The sequence below is a fragment of the Meles meles genome, chromosome 10 (genome assembly GCF_922984935.1).
Source record: "Meles meles chromosome 10, mMelMel3.1 paternal haplotype, whole genome shotgun sequence".
Taxonomy (NCBI): domain Eukaryota; kingdom Metazoa; phylum Chordata; class Mammalia; order Carnivora; family Mustelidae; genus Meles; species Meles meles.
In genome coordinates this window covers 16,298,019-16,322,844 of record NC_060075.1, presented here as the reverse complement: position 1 = coordinate 16,322,844, position 24,826 = coordinate 16,298,019, and the positions used below count along the sequence as shown (strand labels likewise).

Below are 24,826 nucleotides of genomic sequence, written 5' to 3'. Positions count from 1 at the left end.
TCTCCTTCTACTCCTTAACTTATCGACTTGGGGTTAAAAAGGTAATACTGAAGACCAGAGAGGGAACAGGGAAGGAATGATCTCATTGTAGATGGCCTCAAGAAGCACTTCTATCAAATAGGTAAGCAGAGTCCAATTTCTCTAAGAATTCTACCCTGTCAAGCTCAAGAATATCCTGAATCTGCCAGCACAGTGCATTTTGCTTGTCTCACTTATCAGTTCCAGGTTATAAGAGATGCCATTAAGATGGAGGGGCCTTTGTGTTTTGACCTCAGACAGTATAGGCAGGAATTTTCAGCAGGCTATAAATATCCAGCACATTCTTGTATAACCCATAATGCCTTGTTAGGTTAATACAAGGTGTCATTGTTGAGCCTTAGTGCTTTGTTGGCAATTCACTATGAATTTGGGAAAGGAAGAAAGTAGAGCGAATGACATGCTTAAATGATTAGGAACTGCCATATGGCTCACTAATAAGGTGACTTGGGCACTTATACACCTTTCTAAATGCTGGTTTTCTCTTGAGTTTTTCCTAGCCTTAGAAAACAGTCAGCTAAAATGTCAGCTGCCAATGAGTGCACTGATGGGAATTTCCCAACCTTTTTCCTCTTAACTTACTGGTGCCATCACAGTTAATTCTCCAGGCTTATCTTGTGTTATCCTATACACAAGAAAGTCCATTTAAATGCATTTAAGGCCATTTGTGGTCCGTGTTTCTGACAGGTCTTTCTTTTACATTGCCCCCTAACTCCCCATACCGAGACAGACTAGAGCACCTGACATGATCAGTTTCTGTGTTAGGAAACACAGATTTAATATTAAATTTCCTGCCAGTTGGTTTGGTCACTTTCTTTGTAAAGTGAATAGCACCTCTGTGCCTTGGTTTTTCTACGTGCCCTCAGAATACCACAAAACTCCGTCTACTGCAACTCAGCCTCTCCACAGCACTGACACATTTCACTGTCGCCCCCTCTGAAACACATTTCACTCTTGGCTTTCAAGACACTACCTTCTCCTTGATTTTCAGTTTTCCTGAAGCTCATCTCAGTTTCTACCACCCTTTTTGACTGAGGGTTCTCTTCAATTTGGGCTCTTCTTGACCCACTTGGGCAAGCAGGGGTGATGTTGAGCCTTCTCTATCTCAGCTCTCCCTGGTGATCACCTTCAGCCTTACAGTTTTAAGGACCATCTACTTCCTAACGTAGGAAGTACAAGTTTCTGTCTCTAGATCTGAATTTTTCAATGGGCTTTAAAAGTCACAGATCTCATTTTCTACACCCCAAAATCTCTTGATCTAACAGGCGTAACAAAATTAGGGTGGCTAAAACAGAACTCTCTATTCACCATCCCTCTGACTCACTCCTCCTCTTCCTGACTGCCCAAGGTCCTAGCCACATGTGAGTGTTTTCTTCCTCCCAACTCCCTACCTCAAGCAGCTCTCCTTTGCTCCACTCGGGAAATTTTCTCACTCTCTCCCTACTCCGTGGCCATGTTAATTCAAAATCTCCCTCAGGTAAACTTCTTATGCCAGGAGCAGAACTTGGGCTGCCCTAGATTTCCTTTATTCCACTCCTTTCTCAATTCTCAAAGGCCCCTGTTTTTTATACCTCTGCAAGGAGGGTTGTGGGCACAGAAAATACTCCTGACATGGTTTTCATGTTGGTCATGGTTGGTCCCTGAATTGGTTATCCTACATGGTCAAGGCATAAAACCTTCTGATGTGACATTTATAAGCAGCAGTTTTGACACCAAAGTTTGACCTAACTGCAAGGAACCCAAAAAACACAACAAGCTTTTGATATAGTTAGATAAATAATTCTTCTGCATGTTTTTGTGACCAAATGACAAATGAAACAAATACCCTTCTCATATTCTATCGTCTCCTGATCTCTGGGCAAACGTACAAATACAGTATAAAGAAAACAGGGGACAAAATATCCACCTACGAAAACTCTGACACCAAAATGATGATATCAAGTAAGTCAGAATAGTAAACAGATGTATTAGTTTCATAAAACTACTTAGCAAAAAATATCTGAAAATGCCTTGATAAAAATGCAAAATGCAAAATGTTCCTGAGAAAAGAGTACAGACTCTTAAAAAAAAAAAAAAAAAGACTCACGAACCCTTATAGGTCTTAGAGTCAATTTTTAAAGAATAGAGATCAGCGCTAGCTTCTAAAAGTACTGAGCTTTTAAAAATAAAATTAAACTTAGTGGCTTCAGGTAAATATGCAAATAACCAATAGGAGGAATGTTGTGCTCTGTCTGCAGTCAAATGCTCTACCATGTTGTGCTCTGTCTAAAAAATGGAAATTAGTCTTTTAATGGTTGATAAAAAACAGTCTCAGAAGTAGAGTTTATTTTCTCAATGTAAACACACCCTAAGTGAATTCTTATCCTTTTTATTGCAGCCATATGGAAGGAAAGACTCTTGAATAGTGGGGCACTTTGTTTGTAACATAAACCTACAAACAAATAAGAACACCAAGGCTGTTCCTGTCAGTATCCTTGGCTGATGGTAGAGGGTATCCACCAGCAGACAGAGGTGCTACCCAGAGGCTACAAGATAAAATTTTTTAAAAATTGTTGTTTACAAAAAAGTGTTGTTTATACCAAAGGATGTTTAGGTGTAGCAAAAAAGAATCCAAAAGCAAATGTGAGGTGCTAAACCAGGATTCACAGATTGAGACATCTTTAAACACCTGTCCCCCGCATGGAGGTAAGAAAGGGTCTAGGATAGGATTTATTTATGGAGGGAGACTTGGCATGTTCTGACTCCCACACACTCTTCTAGTAGGGAAGGGGAATGGCTTCTCAGAGAAAAGGGCTTTACTGGGACCACTCAGAGCTTCATTTTGCTCCTTACAGTTCGGGGTATATTGTACCCAGGGATCTGAACCATGCCTGAGAAATCTAATTTGTCAGAGGATGGCTTGAAAGTGCAACAGAGTCAGGACAGGGAAGTGGGGAGATTGTTGTCTTCCCAAAGACTGCTGGGGCAAAGGATATCTGAGTGTTCTCCTGACGATTTGATGTGGGTCACGAGAGAGAGGCAGGCTGGGTTTCTTAGATCCTGTCCAAAAGACCTGGGTGCGCCAATCAGACTGCATTTTAGAACATTTGCTTGATCGTTGTGGGAAACAGAGAACTCACTTTCCTGGATGTGAAGAAGACACATGCAGCCCTGGTTGCTAATGGCAGCCATCTTGGACACGGAAACATCTAGTTCAGAGGTGAAATTGACAGACAAGGAGAACAGAGTTGAAAGACCAATAGAAAAATGAAGTATGAAGCTTGACCAAATGGTACATAAAATCTACCCTTGACCTGAACTTTTTGTTGAGGTGAGACAATAAGACTCGAACCCTGTCAAGTTAGTTTGAACTGAGTTTCTAATATTTATCATTGAAAGCACTTCCTTTTACAATCTTTCCTAAGTGACCTGGGAGAAAATCCACAGTCAAAATTTGTGCTACACTAGGATAGTCCAAAACCAGGAAAAGGTGAAAGAATCAGAACGTCCACTTCACTTGGTTCTTCGAGTGAACTCTGTCCCTAGGGAAGATGTAGCCTCTAATCCAAATGACGCATTGATTGAAAGAAGGACCTTCTTTTTTGGGGGGAGCTAAGAAAACAACCACAGGGGGTCAATTATATGTTACCTGGTAATGAACTCTCTGGGAGCCAGAAGAAACTGACTGCAGGTCCTAATGAGAAAATGAAAACAAAAAAATCCATATCTTAAGATTAGTGTGAACAAGCTTCCTCTATAACTCTATCAACTGAACCCCTGATTGAGTATTAAACTCATCTAGAAAGTATCTATAACTCTTCCAAATTCATCAGCCTTAAACAAACAAGGTAATGCCCCAAACAACAAAAACACACCAGCCTGGAATGAGAGAAGAAAGGCCATTTAGCTACTGAAATTTAGACATCCTAAATAGTTTTAGAGGGGAGTGATAGAGTTTCAAGGACCAACAAGACCAAAAGTAAAAACCGGGCAATTTCATTTTAATACAGGGGTGCCATATTTAATTTGCACCTGAACTTTTGGCTTATGAAGAAAGCTTCAAAAATTCCTTTAAGTACTTAGGAAGAATTTATTGATCTTAGACCAAATACAAACTGTCCTACTAATTGTGTTTCTACCACTAAGTGCTTGGCAAACACAGGTTTTCAGAGACAGCCAGGAGAAAATCACTGGCCACCTCTGCATGATCACGAAGTGCAAATTAACAGGGTTGAAATTAATGAAGTTTTACCGGCAGATTCTGAGAGTCTGGCTCCCTTTATAAAGTTTTATAACTAAATTGTCACCATGATCATGTCCTGAAGGCTTCCTTGTTAATGAGGGTTGTGATTCTATTCACAGATATCAGCAATCCTGGGTACATCTGTCCTTATACCTGCTTCCCACAGGGATTTACCAAAATGATCTCTGTGCCCAACTTAGTTTTAAAACTTTTCCTTTTTTGAGTTCATTTGTTCATTCATTCATTCATTTTTTTAAAGAATCTCGCTTTTAGTTAACTGTTGGTATTATAAGCATGCCAATAAGTTAGGTTTCACCAAAGTCAATTCATCAGTCATGTTGTAGACTACTGTGAAATCTTAAGTAACCCAAGAATTAAAAAGAAAAAAAAAGTTTGGTATGATTTATGATTTGCCTTTTTATTGCAGGTTTTCTGATGGAGGTTTCACAATAAAATAAAAACATTATTTGGAAAAATGAGATATCGTGGTGTTTGAGGAATATCGATTTGGGTCTGAGTCACACACTACTAAGTCCACAAATTTTAACAAGTTGAAGTTTCCCTTGGTAAAAACAAAAACAAACACAAGTGTAAAATTTGCTGACTTTTCTTCTCTCTCCCGTATCAGTATTCAAAGTTTGGTCTTTACCTCAAAATATATTATGTTTACAATTTCATCTCTATCCTTAAAAATGCTGAAAAGAAAACTTCATAATTTTTCATATAACTTTATGCCTCCTAGGCCTGAATTTATTGCCACCAAAAGAGCTAGAATCTCAAGTTCAAAGCTAAGTGGATACAACTTGATGGTATTTTTAAAAAAGATTTTATTTATTTGAGACAGAGAGAGATCACAAGTAGGCAGAGAGGCAGGCAGACAGAGAAGAGGAAGCAGGCTCCCCACTAAGCAGGGAGCCCAATGCAGGGTTTGATCCCAGAACCCTGAAATCATGACCTGAGCCAAAGGCAGAGGCTTAACCCACTGAGCCACCCAGGTGTCCCAACTTGATGGTATTTTAAGTGCTATATATCTTCTTTATTTTGTGGTATTTACTTATGGAGAATGTGTCATCTAGGAGAGAGTTGTTCATCTTGTGGTGTCTATCAGAATCACCCAATAGCTTAAAAATTACAAATGTCTAGACCTCATCCAGAAAAGGATTATTTAAATCTGCATCTTTCATCAAAAAAAATGGTGAAGTGGTGGCCATTTATGTTTTTCATCATCTGTAGAATGAAGAGAGTGACTACTCCCTCTCAAAGTTTGGCAATAACAGTCAATGACAAGCACAGTGCTGGGTCTGGGCCTCCTGACTTCGCCGAGGCAGCTCAGATGAGCGGCAATGCCACAAATGAGGTCTCTTCCATTGTCCTTCTCTGTGGTAAATCAGACTGAGGAGCAAAATGGAGTATCCTGTGTTCTGACACACATTCCCAGGAAGGACAGAAGGTTTTTCTTTCCCGTAGAAGTTATATTTAAAAAAAAAAAAGTAGTGATCTCTGACCCGAGTCTGTGCCAGATACAAAACATTAAATAACCTGTCTGTTCTCCGTCATTATTGATCAGGACCCTCTGAAATTCTCTACAGCTCAAAAACCACAGGGATGGAGTCTGGCAAGAAGACAAGAAGTTCCAAGCTACAGTTGTGGATCACACTAGAGCAATCCCCTTTCCCATTTCAACCACCTGGGGAGGGAAAACAACCGTGGGGGTCGGAGAGGGAGAAGATGTGGTCAGTGCTTAAAGGACGAGGACACCATACTTCCACTTCCTTCCCAGATGCATCATTTGGGAAGTAAATATATATGGCTGGTAATTGTTTACAAAAATGGAAAACTGAGAAGAAATAATTGGCTAAAGAAACTCACCTCCTGTAGGCGGTCTATGTACATACGGCAAGTCTCCAAATCACAGTCTCCACGCACAACTAGAATACCCAGAGGGATAGCTAAGGGGGAAGGAAAGAGAAAAGTCTAAAATAACATATTTGATTTTTCTAGATTGGCATAAATTTGTTTCTTATGGTTAAAAAGTCTCTCATAAATATTATTAGTGGACATTTCAATATCCAAAATTCTCCTCAAACCTCAAACCCAATCTCTTTATTTTGGATGCTTTCCCTGCATGAGCCATGCTGTCCCTTGCCACCTGGTCAGCCTTCATTTTGTCCTGGTGGCCCTGGGATGAAGTGTAATGTCATAAGAACAGTGGGCTGGCAGGACCGGGAGGTGGCTCACCGCCAGCTAATAATTTATGCCTGCATTTTCGATAGTCCATGTATCGCCAGAGAGGAATTAAAAATTCTGGACACTCACTCCTTTCCCTCACGAATGTGTGGGGTTTAATATTTCTGTCAGTTTGTGGTGGTTCCCTATTTAAGAGACTCAAGCTACTCAAGGCACTGTTGTTACCTGGTGGCCAACACCAGAACTACATAGGCATGAATTTTTCAAAAATAAAATGTTCTAGAAGGTTTACAGTTTAAAAATCCCATTGAATTTAAACATGGTCAGTGGAAATGTGGTAGCAGCAGGGCTTCAGGGAACAGTTGAAAAGCTGCTATGTGTCTTAAATACCTTTTATTTAGGTGGTGGCGAATGTTCCATATGGCTTTAATGGATAGAATTCCCTACATCAGAGATAACCGCAAGATTCCTGAAACACTGTCTCCTTTCAAAGGGAGTTGAGGGAAATTGGAAGGGGAGACGAACCATGAGAGACTATGGACTCTGAAAAATAACCTGAGGGTTTTGAAGGGGTGGGGAGTGGGAGGTTGGGGGAACCAGGTGGTGGGTAATAGGGAGGGCACGTATTGCATGGAGCACTGGGTGTGGTGCAAAAACAATGAATACTGTTACACTGAAAAGAAATTTAAAAAAAAAAAAGTGAAAAAACCCGCAAAGATTAAAAAAATGCAAAAAAACCAAAAACAAAACAAAAAACATTGTCTCCTTTCCAAAACTTCAAAAAATATATTGCCTATCTCTAATTTTAAAAGTACAGTTGTATAATAAAATCCATAATTTAACCAAAAAAATACCCTTCGAAATTCTGAATTAGCCAATTACAGTTTAGCCAAGCACATGATAGGACATTGGTATTCACTAAAGATTTTCTAAAATCTTTCATTCACTGAACTGTTAAAGTCTCATCATCAATAAATGGGTCTGAAAATGCAAAATGCATTAAAAATGAATAATATAGAGCATGAAATACATATAAAACACATGGAGAAATCTTGAAGAACCCACAAGGTCGTAGTGAAGATACCTATACACAATAATTAGTGTAGCATAGGCTACATTAAATGTATGAGCTTAGTCATTTGAAAACTGTAGGAGAGGGGCTAATTCTTGCCTGGAGGGTAGTTTTAGGCTCTCTGTAAGATATGAAACCCCATTGTCTCTTTTAGTTAGAGAAGTGAGGACAGTCTGAAGAAAAAGAAATAGCTTCTTCCTCATTATGACATCTTATATTGGCAATGTAAAGGAACAGGGTGTGATATTGATGCCTCCAATGGAAACCAAAGTCCTACATACATAAAGCTTGAAAGCATCCATCATTGGTAGAATTATGTAACCATGGGCATAAGTGTGGACTCTCTCACCAAGAATGACTTGTTTACCTTCACAACCATAATGTCTGGTAGAGCAGTGGTAGATAGTCAATAAGAGTTTGTAAAAAGAGGGAGAAGGGCTTAGAGTGTGTTCAAGCGTGAAAGAGCTAAGTCAACTTTCCAGGGGAGGCGTAAGAACAAAGGTTTGGAGCAGGAGACAGAGCATGTGCTGGATTGGGGCAAGGGGGAGGGGGTAAGCAATAGGGTAAAGAGCCTTGCAAGTGTCACGTGTTTAGGGGAAATAATAATCTGGAAAAGCAGTTTTTCTCCTCTTGTTGAATATAACCAGAAACATCAAAAAAGTCATCAGTATGGAAATCATGCATCTTTAAAAAATGGAAAGGAAATTCAGTGAGGAGATTCCTAAAAGTATTGATTAAAGTAATCATCCTCCATTGGGAAGGGTATGTGCTATCGTGAGTGCTGTGAAGTGTGTAAACCTGGTGATTCACAGACCTGTACCCCTGGGGATAAAAATACATTATATGTTTATAAAAAAAAAAATTGGAGGGGGAGGCGAACCATAAGAGACTATGGACTCTGAAAAACAACCTGAGGGTTTTGAAGGGTCAGGGGTGGGAGGTTGGGGGAACAGGTGGTGGGTAATAGGGAGGGCACGTTTTGAATGGAGCACTGGGTGTTGTGCAAAAACAATGAATACTGTTAAGCTGAAAAAATAAATAAATTAAAATAATAAACGTAAAAAAAAAAAAAAGTAATCATCCTCGGCTAGACCACCACATAGATCCAAATAAGGTTACCTACTTAGGTAAAGAAAGATTAAGGATTTTTGACACTTAAGGAATGAGTAGGAAAAGCTAGAATTTTGGCTTAGAAAGTCAGTCAAATGTTGTGGAAATAAAGTGTAATTGACTAACATGAGAGCCCATGTTAGAATCTTACTTAAGGATGTTTACCCTTAATTTCAAATGTGAGTGTAGAAAAATAAAACCTAGTCAATACTTATCTATTTACTTAAACTAGGAGACACATTATATAGAAATGCAGGAATCCTGTCAACATCTCTGATTTCCTTCCATTTTCAATACTTGGGAGTTAATTTGGTGATAAATTCAATGTATTTGGTAGCAGATATTTTAAACTACAATTAGAGAGTAGATATTCCAGACCTGAAATCAAGAATATAACGCTAGGAAAAAGTTTTCAAAGACCTGTCATTCATTTCCTACTGTAAGTATAAAGTCAGATACTTTGCAATATTCCTCAAGAAGTCAATTAAGAGGAGTGCCTTTGATTGAGGCTACCTATTAATTGGGCTTAAAAAAACCATTCTCTACCACAATTTCATATCAAGATTACTGACAATTGCTGTCAAATCTATTCTATGAAAGTAGTAGCATGCAGTACAAAGGATTTATAATCATTCTCTCTTGGATTCAAATCTGCTGCTTTAATCTTACAAATTATTCACATTAACTCTTTGGTCCTGTCAATTACTCAATTCCTCTGATCCTTATAGTGATGACTATGGTATTTAGGATAGATATCTTCTCAAATTTTGTGAAGAGTAAATGCAACATTCTATTTAAAAATGAATAACCAAAACATCAATGTTCTTTCTCCTGTACTCCCTTTACTATCTTTTGAGCAACTTCAGCTAGAGAACGAACATATCTCATCATGTATCTTTCATTTCACCATAATACTATAAGGATTAGCTGGTAGTTAAAAAAAAAAAAAAGGATTAGCTGGTAGTTTCATAAATTATATTCCTGTTTTCTTAAACTTCTACTCTTTCTGCAATGAGAAAAAAAAGCTATAGTATAAAAATACTGTGATCTGACAGTTTCATTTGGGGTTTGACATGGTGGAGAAAGCAGAAATCTGTGGAAAATTGTCATCTTCCTTTAACAAAATTGACAACTAACTACCACTGCAGTGACTTCCTTCATATTAACTGGGAACAATGAAAGTAGTTATCACTTGAACATTAGCATCATGATCCCCACTCCTGATGACTCATCTTATTTTGGGATTAGAGATTTTACTTGACACCAGTAAGCAACAGCCAACCCTCAACCTACATAATGGAACTTTTATTGCAGGGATCAAGTAGAATTTATAAGTTCTAAGCAATAAATAATAAGCTGGTTTTTCAGTTAAGATGGTAGATTTAATACCCACCTTTTCTCTTACAAGAAATGCTACTAAATTACAGTAAATAGATTTTTTTAAAGGTATAAACCAAGCAAAAAGAAGAGAAACAGTGAGCAGATAGTAACAGATGAAGCAGGTGGAAAATTGGTAAGTGACCCAGAGCTCCTATAGAGTCTAATCTTAAACCATGGGTGGGATTGATGAGAACCAACATGATTTATACACCAAAACCCTCAGAAGTCTTGAAAACTGGCAGTCTCAGGTGCCTCACAAACTGAGGATGGAGGGGGTAGCCAAAGTAGATGATTAGATTTCACCAACCACTGTGGCAGGTGCAAATACTTTACAGACAGTGGGGGATTAACTGACCATCTGAAGAATGCAGAAATCCCCAGATTTCTTTCCTCACTAGGCTCTCCAACAGTTGGCAGCCAGAACCTTACCTTTTTGGAAAGAGATTTAAAGCCTTCTCTCTAGGGAATTCTTAGACAGTTGAAAGAAAATATTCCATCCATGAAATATAAACAGATTATATAAAAGAAGATAAAGAATATGAGGAAGAAAAAGGAGAAGGAACACCATTCAGAGCATAAAAATATTCTTGAAAATAAAAAAAAATTGGCAGTATAGAGTTTAATAGAAAGAATAGAAGATGAAGTAGATAAAATCTCCACAAAAGTACAGCAAAAAAAAAAAAAAAAAAGGCACAAAATGCAAGAGAAACACTAAGAAAAATAAGGCTGGCCCAAGTGGTCCAACATTCAAATAATAGGAGGTCCAAAAACCGGAGAAGAGAGAAAAGAGTAATTATCAGAAATAAAATAAAAACTATTTCTTAGAACTGAAGAACATTAGCTCCAAACTGAAATGCCCTGACAGGTGCCCAGCACAATAACAATAAAACAACAGGAAGACATTTTATTTTAAAATTTAAGACTACTGGGGACAAAGAAGCATCCATGAATTTCCAGAGAGTAATAACTGGATGATACATAAAAGACCAGGGATTAGATTTTTTTTTAAATTAAATTTATTTATTTTCAGCATAACAGTACTCATTGTTTTTGCACCACACCCAGTGATTTTTTTTTTTTTAATTTACTTATTTGACAGAGATCATAAGCAGGCAGAGAGGCAGGCAGAGAGAGAGAAAAGCAGGCTCCCTGCTGAGCAGAGAGCTGGATGCCGGGGCTCTATCCCAGGACCCTGAGATCATGACGGAGCCGAAGGCAGAGGCTTTAACCCACTGAGCCACCTAGGCACCCCCAGGGATTAGATGGTTTTTGTTGTTGTTGTTTTTAAAGATTTTATTTATTTATTTGACAGACAGAGATCACAGGTAGGCAGAGACTCAGCCAGAGAGAGAGGAAGGGAAGCAGACTCCTTGCTGAGCAGAGAGCCCGATGAGGGGCTCGATCCCAGGACCCTGGGACCATGACCTGAGCTGAAGGCAGAGGCTTTAACCCACTGAGCCACCCAGGCATCCCGGGATTAGATGGTTTTAAATGGTACAGGTAACTACACAGTCAGGTAGGCAATGAAACAAGGCCTTCAGCATTCTAAGACTTATACAAAATCCAAGCTCTCAAATGATTCCAAGGGTTGAATAAAGGACACACCCTGTCAAGAAGCTACTGTCTTTCCCCTGAAAAAGAGTTGAGTTTGCAACCAACATGATGAATACATGCAGTGTAACATATGGGGAATGCAACAAAGAAGAGGAGCAAAGGAGACTTCCGAGGTGGGGCTAGACAAGCCTAGGATGACAGATGCAGTGGGTTGCCAAACAGTGTATACAGGAGCACTGTGACTCAAGAGACCGCTATGGGGGCAGCTGTCATCATTGCAATTTTCATGACCCTTGGAGTTATTTTTCAACCCAAGGATACAGCCCAGGTGAGTCCAAACCCATTTCTTATATATATCACAACATTATATCACCCCAACTGTCCTCTGCTTTCACCTGTTGGTTTTTTTTTTTTTTAACATTTATTTATTTGACAGAGAGAGATCACAAGTAGGTAGAGAGGCAGGCAGAGAGAGAGAGGGAAGCAGGCTCCCTGCTGAGCAGAGAGCCCGATGCGGGGGTTTATGACCTGAGTCGAAGGCAGAGGCTTTAACCCACTGAGCCACCCAGGAGCCCCAAGCTTTCACCTGTTTTGAGAGCAAAAGTTAGGTTATGGTGAAACAGAAACATTCAGAAAAGTTCAATCTCTCTAACCGTATTTCTGCTTGATACCTAGAACCCACCCTGACACCCTGACAAATGCTTCTCAGAATCCAATCACTACCTGGCCCCCTAAATCCTCTTAGAACAGGCTCATGTGCATTCTCAGGGAAGTAGAAGCCAGATATCAATGCAGAGACTCTTTTCAGCTCTCCTAAAAGCCTTCCTCCACAAGTGAAATTATCATTCTTTCCTTACATGGGGAGGTGAAAGTCGGTCAGTCTGTCTCTATCTCTATTACAGTGTAATTCCCATTAGAACAGAATTGCAGCTGAATAGCTAATCTATTCAAAGCACAAATAAAACTATCTCCAATAGGATCATTAAAAGAAGGTATGGGGACGCCTGGGTGGCTCAGTTGGTTAAGCGGCTGCCTTCGGCTCAGGTCATGATCCCAGCATCCTGGGATCGAGTCCCACATTGGGCTCCTTGCTCGGCAGGGAACCTGCTTCTCCCTCTGCCGTTGCCTACCACTCTGTCTGCCTGTGCACGCGTCCGCTCTCTCTCTCTCTAACAAATAAATAAAATTAAAAAAAAAAAAAGAAGGTGTGTACCTCAGAGAAAAGCTTCTCAAAAACTGCAAGGATTTGCAAAGACTGGGTTTTAAGCTTTAAATATATAAATAGAAATGTTAGAATTTCAGAGTCTTTGAAGCTAAATAAAAACAATGTCACTTCCTGAAAAGAATAAATCAGAGTTTAAAATTCAAAAAGTAGTCAAGTATTTTAAACAATATGGTAAATCATCAAAAATATAGATAATCTTAGAATGAATTTATTCTATGTTGACACTATTCAGAGATACCCTTTTTAAAAGTTGACATTTCCTTAAGCATCAATCTTAGATTTACTGACATAATCAATATGTTTTATGTCCAATACTCACTCTCTTTGTATCAACTTATGCTCAGTCTTGAGAAACCAACAGGCTGAAAAAGAAACTGTTCCCTGGAAAATAACGCAGGTAAAAGCTAGGCAATAACATTTGGGAAAAAACACCAAAAGCATGACTCATGAAAGCAAAGAGCGGTAAGTTGGACTTCACTAAATTAAAACTTCTGCTCTGTCAAAGATACTGCTAAGGGAATAAAAAGACCAGACTGGTATTCAAAATATGCAAAGAACTCAAAAAACTCAACAGTAACAGTCAATTCAAAAGTAGGCAAAAGATCAAGAGATATCTCACCAAAGAAAACACATAGATGGTAAATAAGCCCATGAAAAGGGTGCTCAACATCATATGTCATTAGGAAAGTGCAAATTAAAACAACAAGATACCATATATATCTATTAGAATAGCTAAAATTGAAAAAAAAAACAAAACCCTAACATCATCAAATGCTGGTGAGAAGGGAGAGCAAGAGGAAATTTCATTCATTGTTGATGGGAATGCAACATGGTATAGCCACTTTGGAAGATGGCCTGGCAGTTTCTTACAAAACTAAACAAATTCTTACCAGCAAGAGTACTCCTTGGTATTTACTCAAATGAACCAAAAAGTATGCCCGTACAAAAATTTGCACATGAATATTCATAATTGGTATTCATAATTGCCAAAACTTGTAAACAATCAAGATGTCTTTCAACAGGTGAATGAATACACAAATTTAGCATTGTACAATGGGACATTATTAGGCAACAAAGAGAAATAAGTTTTCGAGCCACAAAAGATAATGGAGGAAGCTTCAATGCATACTGCAGAATGAAAGAAGCTAGTCTGAAAAGGTCACGGGCTGCATGATTCCAACTACGTGGTGTTCTGGAAAAGGCAAAACTATGGAGAGTAAAAAAGTCATGGTTGCTAAGGGTTACAGGAAAGGGATGGATGAATAGGTACGACCCAGGGGGTACTTAGTGTAGCAAAACTACTCTGAATGATACTGTTATAGTGGATATGTGTCACACATCTGTGAAAACCCATAAAACTGTAGAACACGAGCATGAATCCAAATGTAGAAATGTGGACTTCAGTTAATAACAATGCATTAATGTTAATGCCCATCAACTAAAGCAAGATGTTAATAATAAGGGAAACTATGTGTGCGGGGGTGGGGAGATGCATTGAGGGGATATGTGGGACCCTGTGTACTTTCCACTTAAACTTTCTGTAAACCTAAATTTCTCTAAAAAATAAAGTCTACTAATTAAGAAGAAAAGAAAAGAAAAGAAAAAAACAGGCTCTGAGTTTCCCATAGAGAGATATTTTGCTAACATCCAAGAATTTGCTTACATATAGAAAAACAAATGTTGCCTACCTTCTTGGACATAGTTTTAACACTATTAAAGAAGTCATAAGATGAGGGGAAGAAGCGACTAGAAGTAAAAATCAGGGAGGGGAGGCAGGGGAATAGATAAAGGAAGGAAAGTCCTAAGGAAGGACTAAGGGTGGGAGGGGGCAAGTGGAATCTTCCCATAGTCCTCATTAGCTTTCAGTGTGTCAGAGTTATCAGGGAACTAAAGTTCTAATTTGATGGCTGACAATAATTAAAGAGAATGAGTTGGCAATGCTTCAATCCAATTCCCCCCCCCCATGTGACACAGGTCAATTTTACAACAACTTGTCATCATTAACTGCCACAGCTCAGTGGAACCAACACAGGAAATTAATAAGCATATTAGCATTCAAAAGGATGCACAAAATCCCAAGAACTTTATACTACACCATGCCATAGCTAGAGTCTGTAAAGGTTTGCATGAACCCTGGTTTCTGTGATTAAAAGTGATCCTAGAGTTTGTACTCCATGGCTTGAGCTAAACCTTCCCATAGTTAGTTCAAAATGTCACCCACAAGATAAAAGTCAATTAGGTAGTTTTCACTGCATTCTGTATGAGCATATATTTTGGGGGCGTGGTTTCCAGAAAGTAGCAATTTCCCTACAAATCCGGGTTTCAAACCACAGATTGAATTCTGCTTCTTATCCTAGTAGGAAACTAACTGAGAAGGCAACCCAAGGGACATCCAACTCACTTTTTAAAAAAATATCCTCTTAAATGCTTTGTCATTTATAATCTTAAAAAATAACTCCTGGTATTCAGTTTCACTTAACTGCATGCCTGTGTGTGTGTGTGTGTGTGTGTGTGTGTGTGTATGAAATTGTACAAAAATATCTGTCAGGTCTATAAATCATCTACTTACTCATCCAGCACACAAGTTTTTTTTGTTTTTTGTTTTTGTTTTTTTTTTAATATTTTATTTATTTGACAGAGAGAAATCACAACTAGGCAGAGAGGCAGGCAGAGAGAGAGGAGGAAGCAGGCTCCCCACAGAGCAGAGAGCCCGATGTGGGGCTCGATCCCAGGACCCCGGGATCATGACCTGAGCCGAAGGCAGAGGCTTTAACCCACTGTGCCACCCAGGCGCCCCAGCAGCACACAAGTTTTAAGCATTTTCTTGTGCCAGAGACAACTGTAGTGCTAGAAGATGAGGGCACAACACTCAATAAGACCCAGTACCTGCCCTCAAGGTGTTACAGACCAGGAAAAGAGGGACATAAAGATAACCTCTTGATTCTATGCCTTGTGTATGCCTTGTGATTGGAATTCTGACAGAGAAGAACCTAATACGCTTAGGATACACAGAAATTGCACACTTCCTAGGTCAGGACACACTTCGAGAGGAGTTATCCCAAAAGAAGACAATAAGAGAGTCTGGCAACAGAGACAGGAGTTTGTCAGGCACAGGAAATTCTCTTAGTCTTAGACCATCCTTAAATTCTAAGAAACCATGGTATGAAAAGCAGCAAATATTCAGGACTTAGAAAAATAGGTGGGTACAGAGCATAAGGGAGCAAGACCAAGACCAGAGGCTTGCATTATTTTTTATACTAAGGAGTTGAGACTTTATTCCCAAAAGGATGGGCAGATACTCTAGGGTTTCCAACAGATGATAAAGGTTTCACATTTACATTCACTTAGAAGGTCGTCATGTTCCTCTCAGCTTGACTATACTTGAGACAGTGCTTGACCTCCCAGTTCCTACTTAGAAGACTTTCAATTATAAATTTTTCTCTGTCCTTTTAAGACGCCAATCTTTTCCCAGAATCTCAGTCACTTTTGTAACCCTAGATTGTCTTTCTCAAAGACCTGGGAGGCATCTCTCTGAAATGTACCCTTCAAGGAAGATTGTGTCCTGATCTTCGAATATCCCCGGGTGGATAGGAGCCTAACTCATTGCTGCTAATAAGGGACAATTAACAAACATGAATAGCCTAATCACAATGACTAACCTATTGCTTATGTCTTCCACTACTTTTCTATTCCCTCACCCCAGTGCTTAAAATTTCTCCTTCCTGTGTCTGATAGCCATTTGTATGTCTTCATTGGAGAAGTGTCTGTTCATGTCTTCTGCCCATTTTTTGACATGATTATGTTTTGTGTGTGTTGAGTTTGAGAAGTTCTTTATAGACTCTGGATATCAGACTTTTGTCTGTACTGTCTTTTGCAAATATCTTCTCCCATTCTGTGGGTTGCCTCTTTGTTTTGCTGTTTCCTTTGCTGTGCAGAAGTTTTTGATCTTGATGAAGTCCCAAAAGTTCATTTTCACTTTCCATCAGGGAGATTCAAATTAAAACCACATTGAGATACCACTTTACACCAGTTAGAATGGCCAAAATTAGCAAGACAGGAAACAACATGTGTTGGAGAGGATGTGGAGAAAGGGGAACCCTCTTACACTGTTGGTGAGAATGCAAGTTGGCGCAGCCAATTTGGACAACAGTGTGGAGATTCCTTAAGAAATTAAAAATAGAGCTTCCTTATGACCCTGCAATTGCACTACTGGGTATTTACCCCAAAGATACAGATACAGTGAAAAGAAGGGCCATCTGTACCCCAATGTTCATAGCAGCAATGGCCACAGTCGCCAAACTGGAAAGAACCAAGATGCCCTTCAACGGACGAATGGATAAGGAAGATGTGGTCCATATACACTATGGAGTATTATGCCTCCATCAGAAAGGATGAATACCCAACTTTTGTATCAACATGGATGGGACTGGAAGAGATTATGCTGAGTGAAATAAGTCAAGCAGAGAGAGTCAATTATCATATGGTTTCACTTACTTCTGGAGCATAAGAAATAACATGGAGGACATGGGGAGATGGAGAGGAGAAGGGAGTTGAGGGAAATTGGAGGGGGAGATGAGTCATGAGATACTAGGGACTCTGATAAACAATCTCAGCGTTTTGAAGGAGAGGGGTTGGGAGGTTCGGGGAGCCTGGTGGTGGGTATTATGGAGGGCACATATTGCATGAAGCACTGGGTGTGGTGGCACTGGATTTCCTAAACAATGAAATCTGTTACGCTGAAAAGAAATTAAATTTAAAAAAAAGATTGAAGGTATTCAATATTAGCAAGGAAAAAAAAATTCTCCTTCCTTGGGGCGCTGGGTGGCTCAGTGCGTTAAGCCTCTGCCTTCAGCTCAGGTCTTGATCTCCAGGTCCTAGGATTGAGCCCTGCATTGGGCTCTCTGCTGGTGGGGAGCCGCTTTCCCCTCTCTCTCTGCCTGCCTCTCTGCCTACTTGTGGTCTCTCTCTCTCTGTCTAATAAATAAATAAAATCTTTTTAAAAAATTCTCCTTCCTTTTGTCACAGCAGGTTGAGTTCACTTTCTCTTCCTTATTGCAAAAGTCTTGAATAAGTTCTTCCTAGCCTGTTTCATTTGTCCATTTGCAATTTTTCTTTGATATTTTAGAAAAATTTTAGGAGGAGATGTGGAAGACAAGGTGAGTGGCTGGAAGGTGAGTTAGGAAGAGTTTCAGCAGCAACAGGGAGGAACAATGGTGAAGCCCAGAAGAGAGGAGTGGCAGCAAGGTAAGAAAGGAGAGACTAAAGTCAAGGAATCAACTCCATGAAAAATTGGATAGTGAGAAGGAAAAGACACAAGGATTACTCAAAGTTGTTTAGAGTAGCCAAGACAGCTATAACCTCTTTGTAACCTGCCAAACGCCACAGTGGACTGTGACCTGTTGAGCTGGGGAAGAGGGAGATTGAGAGAGAAAGAGATGGACAGATGGGTTATGAAAACAATATGAAACTGGCCTTTGTAATGATGGATGAAAAAGACCACTTATAAATACGTCAATGGCAGTAGTTAAGAACTGAACTATCTGAAAGGGGTTTTGGAATTAGAATGTGGCTACAGCCAGAATTCTTAAGAATTCCCAAGCCTGGAGAACCGAAAGCAGAAGAAGGAAGGAAGAGGAAAGGGGATGTCCTAACTCCTCAGACATCCATCCAAACCCCATACTACAGCATCTCGGAAGTAAGAATACTCAGTAATAGATCCTTTTCTTTTCCTCTTAGCAATCACTGGCATGAAGGGTATAATAAATGGAAAAGCAGAAGTGAGAAAGAAAATCTAGGAAAAAAGATGTTAAAACAAGTCTTCTGAACAAAAATAAAAAGAGTCAGATGGAGAATGCAACCCAGTCGTGGCTAATATGTTTAAAATTGCACAAGTTTTTTTTTTTTTCCTTTTTTTCCCTACTTCTGATGAATTTAGTTCATGTATTACCAGTAATAATCTATGGGAAATTATGGGCAAAGGCCCAATACTCTTTTTTTTTTTTTTTTAAGATTTATTTATTTATTTATTTGAAAGACAGAAATTACAAGTAGGCAGAGAGGCAGGCAGAGAGAGAGGAGGAAGCAGGCTCCCTGCCGATCAGAGAGCCCGATGCGGGGCTTGATCCCAGGACCCTGGGATCATGACCCGAGCCGAAGGCAGAGGCTTTAACCCACTGAGCCACCCAGGCGCCCCGGCCCAATACTCTTATAATTATAGACACCAAAGGTCTAGATGAATCAGTTTTATGAAATGTCATAATCTTACAACTTAATATGAAAGTTTACCAACAATGATGTAAATTTCTCCTTTTGATGGACTGAACTCCATTTCAATGAAAGTTTCTAATGTCACAGTCAATGAAATTCTTGTAAAACAAAATGTGTTATAAAATTCCTTGTGATTTATTCCCAGGGTAAAATGTAATAGCAGCTTTTAATGGTGAGGTTCTAGAATGTGCTTGACAATGGGCACTGGAAAACTATAGAATTTTTCCCAGGTGCATTTATCAGTAAGGTAGCTATTTGCAAAATTCCTACATATAGAGAAGAATAGCCAGTGATAATTTACTAGAGCCAGCGTGCTAGTAATTAGGAGATAACAAATACTTGGTTATGACATTGGAATGTTGGCTGCATGGCCTGGCCAGCCAAATAAATGTGAAAGTCAGAGGAAACATTAAGGGCCCAAAAGCAAAGATTCATAACTGTACCCAAAACTTAAATACTCAAAATGATGGTTAGAGACCCTAGCTCAAAGACTTGCCACAATTTCAACATCACACTATGTCTATGCACTGTTCCATGATGGGCAAGGTCATCAACAGTTAGATACGGAGGACACAGTCATATGGCTCTGAATTTCTGAGTTCAATGGATACAGGTGGAAAATTAATGACAGAAATATTTCCTAAAAATCTTCTGAAGAGGCCTCAATCTCTTTCTGGAAGCAAAAAGAGTAAACAAATGACATGTGGACAGCTGTCACGCAGAGAAGTGAAACAGGGCAGATTTAAGCAAACACACCCTTATTATCTGACAACCCAGGGGACTCCTAATTCTGTTTATCTATGACTCCAGGAGAATGCCATGGATCAGTGATTCAGGAAACCCACTAAGTATGAAGAAAAAATGCTTTCCCCAGTAGGAACTATGAAAAGTCTACAGCTTTTACCCGTGTTGGGAGCACATAAAATTGTTGTTCTGAGTCAATCTGCAAAGAGGTTATTTTCAGACTGGCACACATTTTTGTCCTTGGTTCTATTTAGTTCAATATCTTTACCAATAAATTGGAAGAATACATAGAAGAAATGTCTACCGTGTTGAAGATCAAATTCTGTAGTTATCTCTGACTACAACATCAGGCTAGAAATAGCCTGAAATTTAGATTGCTTTGCGTTTATGTTTCCAATTTTAATCACCCAAATTCCAAGTGAAGAATATTTGGCTTAATGATATTTCATGTCAAAAAGAACTTCTAAGAAAAGGTCATCATTAACATTTTAAGTTTCTTTTAGCTAATTCTGACACATCTAAAGAAGATAGCTGATATTCTAATTTCTGAATTTGGAATAGTAGGGAGGTCAGATCAAAAAAATGCAAATGAAAATTTGGAGGTTTGTGGTCATATGAATCTAATCCCTAGCACCTAGAACAGTGCTCGGTACATGAGAGGTACTCAGTAAAGAGTTGATAATGAAGAAGTGAATGAATGGATTCAAGGATTTTTGGTGTGTGGGCGGTTCTTTCCCGGCCTTAGTTCAAACCTCAGGTGCTCAGTTACTATAAACAAGATGAGGCTTTCAGAGCTGAAATGCCCCATCCAGGTCCATGATGGGACTGAGGCATTCATTCCGTCAGCTGCTGGACTGTGGGCTCTACTGAGAGCTCACGGCTGAGTCCCTCTCCAGGAAGGATACTACCCCATTCAGGGTTTGCTTCCTCTCAGGGGACACACTGACCTGAATCTGACAATCCTTGCTTCCACTGGGACAACCCTAAATGGCCATCCCAGATTCAAATGTCCCTGTGGGAGGCCTCTCTTGCAACTGTCTTACAGCTCGACATCTTCCTCTGCCCTGTGTCGATGCTACTTTCCTCCATCTTCACAATTGTTGTTCCCTCTTGCACAGCCCCCAACAAACCTCCTACATAGAAGACTCAAGAGCCTCAGATTCTATTTCTGAGGAAACCCAACCAATAACAAAAACTATGATCCCGAATTCTTTTTTTTTTTTTAACACACATTTCTACAAGGGCACAGCTATGTCTTTATAAAGAAGTAGACCTGTGTATTAGGAAAGTGTACTGGATTAGGAGAGAGATGTAGTTCTTATTAAAATCCTGTCATAGCTATGTGACCCCGTGGGAGGCCATCTATCTAAGTGTCCCTGTGATAATACATGAGATAGCGTATATGAATGTCCTCTGTTAAAGTTGGAAGCAGTGTGTGAACACTAGGTGTTTTTATTATGAACTATGATGTCACGAACGCAGTGGCTGACCCCACACCACTCACACATTAACATGATGCATAAATATGCAACATTTTTATACAAGGCCCCTGGATAGAAGTCTTTTTTTTTTTAAAGACTTTATTTATTTATTTGACAGAGATCACAAGTAGGCAGAGAGGCAGGCAGAGAGAGAGGGAGAAGGGGAGAAGCAGGCTCCCCACTGAGCAGAGAGCCCGATTCGGGACTTGATCCCAGGATTCTGGGATCATGACCTGAGCCGAAGGCAGCAGCTTAACCCACTGAGCCACTCAGGCACCCTGGATAGAAGTCTTTAGAGAGAAACTTAACTGCCATCTAAGTTGACGTCCTAGAGTTGTCAACCTGGGAAGGTACCAACAAAACGAACTAGGTTGGTGCATGAACAGTAAGAACTGGTCATTTTTTTGTGTGTGTGCACAGAAGTAACTAATGAAAGTGAAAAATATTCCTCTGGGCAGAGACTTGGGGATAGACCTACAATGGGAGGTTCTCATTACCAAAAGCTCAGTTTCAACAATGAAAGAAGGATCAAATATCAACACTGAAGGCTTATTTCCTTTCTGAGATATCAGCATCTAATTCACCAAAGCTCAGAAAGCATGCATTTTCTTGTAAACAAAGCAAGGCTTCGGATCATAAACAGAATTGGGTTGCAAAGGGATTTATGTTAAAAATAAGGTGGTGGGTAATGGGGAGGGCACGTTTTGCATGGAGCACTGGGTGTTGTGCAAAAAGAATGAATACTGTTACGCTGAAAAAATGAATAAAATGGAAGAAAAAAAAAATAAGATCATCCTCTCCCAGCCTAATACTCTCCTGGCATCTGAATCTTTGAAGCTGGAATGAAAGAGAGTGCATTCATTCATAAGTCAAGACCCTTAGGAAGTGACAGGTCAGGCTCTACACCCTCATGAAAAGCCAATGAATTAAATGATCCGTATCTAAAATGCTGCTCAGCAATCCGGCCTGGGCCGCTGATGTGTTCCTCTTCAGATTGATTATTTCCAACTTTCTTTGTTCTCCCTGAACATTGATACCCTCCTGACCCTACTGTGAGCTAGTAGGCTTGCTTATTTCACTGAGAAAATAAAAGTGATCAGAATAGAACTTCTGCTTCTCCCTAGTACCCAAATCCCTAACTCAGCTGCCTCTGTATCACTCCTCTGCCTTTCCGGCTCTGTACTCTGCAGAGCCTGTCCCCCCTGCTCCACTGGGCGCTGGATCCCATCTCTGCTCCTTCAAAGGCATTGTCCCTGCAGCCTCTCTTCTGAATTGATTTCTCCCTCTCTAGGAAATGGATCCCATCAGGAGAGACAGCGTACTATCTTACAAAGTAGCAAAAAACCCTCCCTGGATTCCACGCCCAACTTGCAGCCACCACTCTGTTCTCTCTTCCCCTTCAGAGCTAAACATCTAAAAAGAGCAACCTAAGCAGACCGTCTTCCTTCACTCCCATGTGCACATGTGCCCACTCTATTCACCTTCACCTTTTCATTCTTCAACTTCTTGGGTGGTGACTAATAACCACCTTCTGCCCGAATCCAATGACTAGTTTTTAGCATGCAATCCTTACTCTGTCGCTCCCACTCTGGGGCATTTGGTAGAGTTCTCACTGTTCTCGCATAGAACATTTTTCTTCTCTTGGCTTGCAATCAACAAGCTCTGTTTTTTTCCTAGCTCACTGTGTGCTGCTTCTTGGTTGCTGTGGGTCCTCTACATCTCCCCCACCTCTAATTACCAAGTTGCTCAGGCCAAAACCACAGAGGTTTTTGGGAGAATTAAATTATATGACAGGAGTAGAAATGTTAAGATGTTTCCTTGCTCACAGTAATGGTACAATAGGAGTTAACTATTATTTTTACTTAATATTACATTTTAAATAAAAAATATACGACCTAGACAAAAGTTAGGGAAGAATAGCAAAAGAAACGAAACACAAAACTCTGGGTAAATGTCAACTCATGAAAAATAGGAAAAGACAAACACCCTCCCAAAGGGGTGGACAGTGCCTTTCAGAGAACAGACCGACATCATTTAACTCCTCAGACAGATTTCAAAGTGGAACACGTCCCTCCACCAAATGGAGGCCTAATCTCTACCGAATGACCCAGTTATCAACTTGTTAAATGAGGGGGGAAAGATTCAATTTTAGATGAAGCAATCAACAGAAAAAAAATCAGTATTTATAGCAAATTCATGAAGCAAAATGCACTTACACAATTTTCTAATGTTCATTGTCATTATGAGGGATGACCGTGCTTTAAAAAAGTTCACTAAAGAAATATTTCGGGAGGAAAAATGTTGAACTCTAGGTAATTTCTGTAAGACTAAACATTTATTATAATATAGCAGTTCTTAAGAAACACCTAGTTTAACCACTGCACAGAGCAGATAAGACAACGGAAGCCTGAAGAGGATAAATGTATTGCCCAAGGTCATACAACTAATTAGTACTTAGATTGGCTTTTCTCATTCTTGCTTATATAGTCCCATCCTTTTCTTTGGCCATTTAAGCAATGTTTGCTAGGAAAATATGTACCTAGTGTTTCCATAGCCCTTATTGGAATTCTCATCACATGAGAGAAAAGCTCCAGTGAATCAGGGACTACTTCTGTTCCCCGCCCCCCACTGTTTGCTAACAGTAAACACTCAATAATTGCGTACTGAATAAATGATACTGTCACGTTACATGTCCCAATTTCATTTTCCAATGTCTACCATCTAATGTGGTATCTAGCATATAATCATTGCGAATATATAGTTTTTGGAAACATGGATGCATCTGAGTGAATGGCCCCACCCTGACTTACGTGTTAAATTAAATTCACTTGAGGTCAAATATGGAAATCAGAAACAACAAAAACCCCAGGGATCCACCTCCCCCCTGTTTGAAGATGGGCTAAACTTAGTGACTCACAAACAACAGCATCGAGAAAGGAAAAAAAATTAGTAACTTTACAGTGGAGAAATCTAGCAAATACAACCTTAACCAAGTGATCAGGTTACCCTCCTCACGGATTTCATGTGGGTATCACGTAAACCCTGATATAATGGGACAAAAAGGAGACTTCACCTCTGCCATCTTCTTCTTCTTTTTTTTTTCCCAAGAATCTGTAACTCCATTCTAGTTATGAGTTGAACAATAGACAAGGGCAGATTGGGGGATATTCTGCTGCCACAATATTTCTTAAGACCATCAACATCAAGGTCATGGGAAAAAAAAAGAAGAAAGTCTCAGAAAGTCTCAGAAAGTGCCACAGACTAGATGAGACAAGGAAGACATGCCAACCCTGGATATTATATATTATACATTATATATACTTTTAAATATCCATATAACTCCCTTTACACTGAGAAAATGTTAAAGGGTCATTGAACACTATACCTCATAGAGAACAAATGTTAGTCCGTCCTCTCTTACCTTTATAGGCTACACCTATTTTCAATTAGTTCCACACTGGTTTTTGCTTGTGTTTTTGAGTATAGACTTGTATGAATTATCAGGGCAATTCAGAGGCGCAGAGTAAGCTCACACCAGAAGTCAAGTT

At 39.6% G+C, this 24,826-nt stretch overlaps 1 protein-coding gene across 6 annotated transcripts in view; it reads right to left on the bottom strand.

The window, feature by feature from the left end:
- DGKI (diacylglycerol kinase iota) overlaps window positions 1-24,826 on the bottom strand; it is a 445,797-nt gene that overhangs the window by 100,580 nt on the left and 320,391 nt on the right. For 5 of the 6 annotated variants that reach the window (XM_046020805.1, XM_046020801.1, XM_046020804.1 and 2 more), the window contains 2 exons: window positions 6,128-6,207; window positions 3,665-3,709 (listed from right to left, as the gene is read on the bottom strand). In XM_046020805.1, the coding sequence (XP_045876761.1) occupies window positions 3,665-3,709; window positions 6,128-6,207 (125 nt within the window). The remainder of the gene's footprint in view (window positions 1-3,664; window positions 3,710-6,127; window positions 6,208-24,826) is intronic. The other variant, XM_046020799.1, reaches the window with a different exon arrangement.